This window comes from Grammomys surdaster, unplaced genomic scaffold (genome assembly GCF_004785775.1).
Source record: "Grammomys surdaster isolate TR1022 unplaced genomic scaffold, NIH_TR_1.0 111479, whole genome shotgun sequence".
In the NCBI taxonomy this organism is placed as follows: domain Eukaryota; kingdom Metazoa; phylum Chordata; class Mammalia; order Rodentia; family Muridae; genus Grammomys; species Grammomys surdaster.
In genome coordinates this window covers 1-3096 of record NW_021611413.1, presented here as the reverse complement: position 1 = coordinate 3096, position 3096 = coordinate 1, and the positions used below count along the sequence as shown (strand labels likewise).

The window sequence follows — 3096 nt, the reverse complement described above, 5'->3', positions numbered from 1 at the left end:
GCACAGGTGGAAGAAGAGATCCTTGACCTCATGAAGGCTGGACGCCCTAGGGGGTGGGAATTTTGAGGGTGGGGAAGTGGGAGTGGGGGGTTAGGTGGGGGTTACATCGACAGAGAAGAAGGAGGAGGGGTAAGGGGATGGGGGGTTCCCAGGTTGGTGGAGGATGGGGTAAGGGGATAACATATGAAAGATAAATAAAATATCCAATAAAAAAAAAAGAAGAATGTATTTTTAAAAATCAAGGTTTTGGAAATCCTGCACATAAATTCAGTGTCTCTGTATCATGTATAGTCCTTGCCTGCTTTCCTCTAAGTCCTCTTGAGGAAGTCAGATAGCAGTTGTGTTGAATTGACTGTGCTTTCACTGTTAACAGTGTTTCCTAAGGACAATCTGAATGACATAAAGCATTAAACATTTTACAGTTCTGATTTGGATACATAGAGTAGCTAGTGAGTTTTACACTTTGATTATAGTAACTTGACTTTCATTACTTTTCTGTGAAATAAATGCAACTTAATTGAAGTAAACTTTAACTTTATTTGCTAAATTAACATATATTGTTTGTGATTAATTCGATTGGGGCAACCTAACTTTACTGATATATATTCTACTCAATGAACAAACGATGAATAGGAGTTTTAGATTTAGACATTTCTAAAGAGAATGCTTTTATTTTTCAGAAGGAGATCCATTATACCCATACATGCATTTGAAATGTATACAATTTAAAGCCACTACTCAGCAATAAACTGTCCTGGAGTATCTCCAAAGCAGACATGTTAAATGTTCACTTAGCAATCTTTCCCAGTTATGCGACACTTCAATATTCTGAGATGAAATAGATTATACTTTGTATCATGTTCTAGGCAGTTGAAAAGGTTAAGCATTGCCAAAAATTTATCATATTTGCCACTTGATTTTAAGAATGAGAGATGTTCCCAGTTGGGAAATTCTTCCTTCATCTCTGGTGTAGGGTAGACCTAAAAATCAAAATGATAATTAGTTAATTATTGATTATTTTGTTAGTGTTTCTTCGTCCTTATTTCTTCTGTGTCCAATCTGGGAAATATATTCAGAAATGTGCTGCTTCCATCAAAGATATGAGTTTTCATTTATCTAAGCCAAGAGACTCTCAAGCAGTTAGTCTTTTAGAATATGTAATGAAGAGTCATGAGCATTTCTAACATGAAATTAATTACAGAGGAAGTATGCCCTTTCAGAAGCAGAGGAAATGAAAGAAATTTCTGTTTGATTCTGGGCTCATATCAATTACTCACTGAGGAAATTCTTGCATGTCCTTGCATATGTATTTCACAGAAGCTAATATGTACCACCATTTTACTAAATCCAACCTCCATGATCTATGTATAAAAATCTCACAAGTGATGAGGATCAGATGCTGGGTGATTTAATATGAAGATCCTAGGGCTGACTGTGTTTGAAGGTCCAGAGCTCTTTTTATCCAACCAGGAAAGATATCCTTTAAATGCCTAAGAGGCATATTTGTGTTTCATTCTGATCCCCATTTTGGGAAGAGATGAGAAGCCTCTGAAAAGGTTGGAGATACCTGCAATCTATTAAAGCAGTGGTTCTCAAACATTTGAATGTTGTGATCCTTTAATATAGTTCGTCATTCTGTGGTGACCCACAACCATAAAATTAATTTTATTCCTATTTAATAACTCCAATATTTCTACTTTGAATAATTGTAATGTAAATATCTGATATGCAAGATATTTGTTATATGACCACTGTGAAAGGATCATTTGACCCCCAAAGGTATCATGAAACACAGGTTGAGAAACCGTGTCTTATGGAAAAATTGTGAACAAGATCAGATATCTATGTTTCACTCTGGAAAGAGGAGGTATTTCAGAATTGTTGTTGTTTTTTTGGTGTTGTTGTTAATTTCTACAACTCACCTATTTTATGAGTGAGAATAACTAATGGGAAGTGCTCACCTGGATGAGTATCCACCTAAGGTCATCCAGGATTTGTCTGTTTTTCTCTTCGATCTCCTTGGCTTTTGAGAGGATAGTTTCAGGGACATCTTGCATGGCGCTCAGTTCAATCACTAGATGGTATAGAGGGCTAGTCCAGGAACCCACATAATTGATCAAAGTTTTTAAATAATCTTCAACCTGTGAAACACAATTGAACAATTGCACTAAATAATTCCAGTTTAGCAGGTGTGATACCTGTAATGGTCATGTAAAGAAGCTAAACTGAGACATGTATTTACTAAGTGTATATGACATATGTATAGGTGTTACATAGTTTGGAAGTATAACATTTAAACATCTGGTGCATTTTCTGAAAAATAACACACATTATGTGGCTTAAAATTAGCATCTCTGAGGTTAGGTTATCATATTTTGTTCTGCCTATGCAATTCTACCAGCTTCCTTTCCAAAAAGCCCTTTATTATTTGGCTATTCATTCATCAAAATGTAAAATGTATTTTGCAAATACTCAGCAGTGACCAAGAAAGTTTGACTCATGATAGATAGAGGCAGTGGTAGGTGGTTAAAATCATTTTCAATAAGGGCTTCATGTGCACCATGTTTATGGGAAGAACTATAGCACATCATAAAATAGAATTGCTATGATATGTAGACCTTCCCCTCATGAATTTGCGCACTGTTGCATCGTAAGGAACATGAATTATTATTTTACAGGACAACTCTTGTCATCAGGTTTTCAGCTAATGCATAGAGAATAATAGAGGAACGAAGTGATAGTAAAAAGAAATAGAACCAGGACAGATTTGAAAATCAAGAAGCAGGAGAGTGTTTGGTACCATAGAAAGTTATCATGCAGAATCCATTAGCAACATACAATAAATAAGGCCACATTGTTATCAATGATGGAGGAGAAAGTAAATATTCATGGATAGTCAATTTAGTTCAAAGAATCCTAAAACAGTAGTAAGTAAAATTTGAGTGGTTGGCCATTCCTAAAATACCATTCTCTACATAGTGAATTTCAGCATTTGCTACACTGTTTTGTCATATTTTATTTTATTTATAATTTATCTGTACTACAATGAGATTGTTTTCTGTACTTTATCTTCATTTTTTTCTGCATGCACAATTA

At 34.9% G+C, this 3096-nt stretch overlaps 1 protein-coding gene across 1 annotated transcript; it reads right to left on the bottom strand.

Annotated features, from left to right (window-relative positions):
• Nucleotides 1–656: 656 nt before the first annotated feature.
• Nucleotides 657–2141, bottom strand: LOC114635535 (prolactin-8A7-like; the record flags this gene model as incomplete). Its single annotated transcript, XM_028784073.1, has 2 exons — nt 657–980; nt 1962–2141. Coding segments are annotated over 2 exons (369 nt in total), but the record flags the coding sequence as incomplete, so codon positions are not given.
• Between the last annotated feature and the right edge of the window lie 955 nt (nt 2142–3096).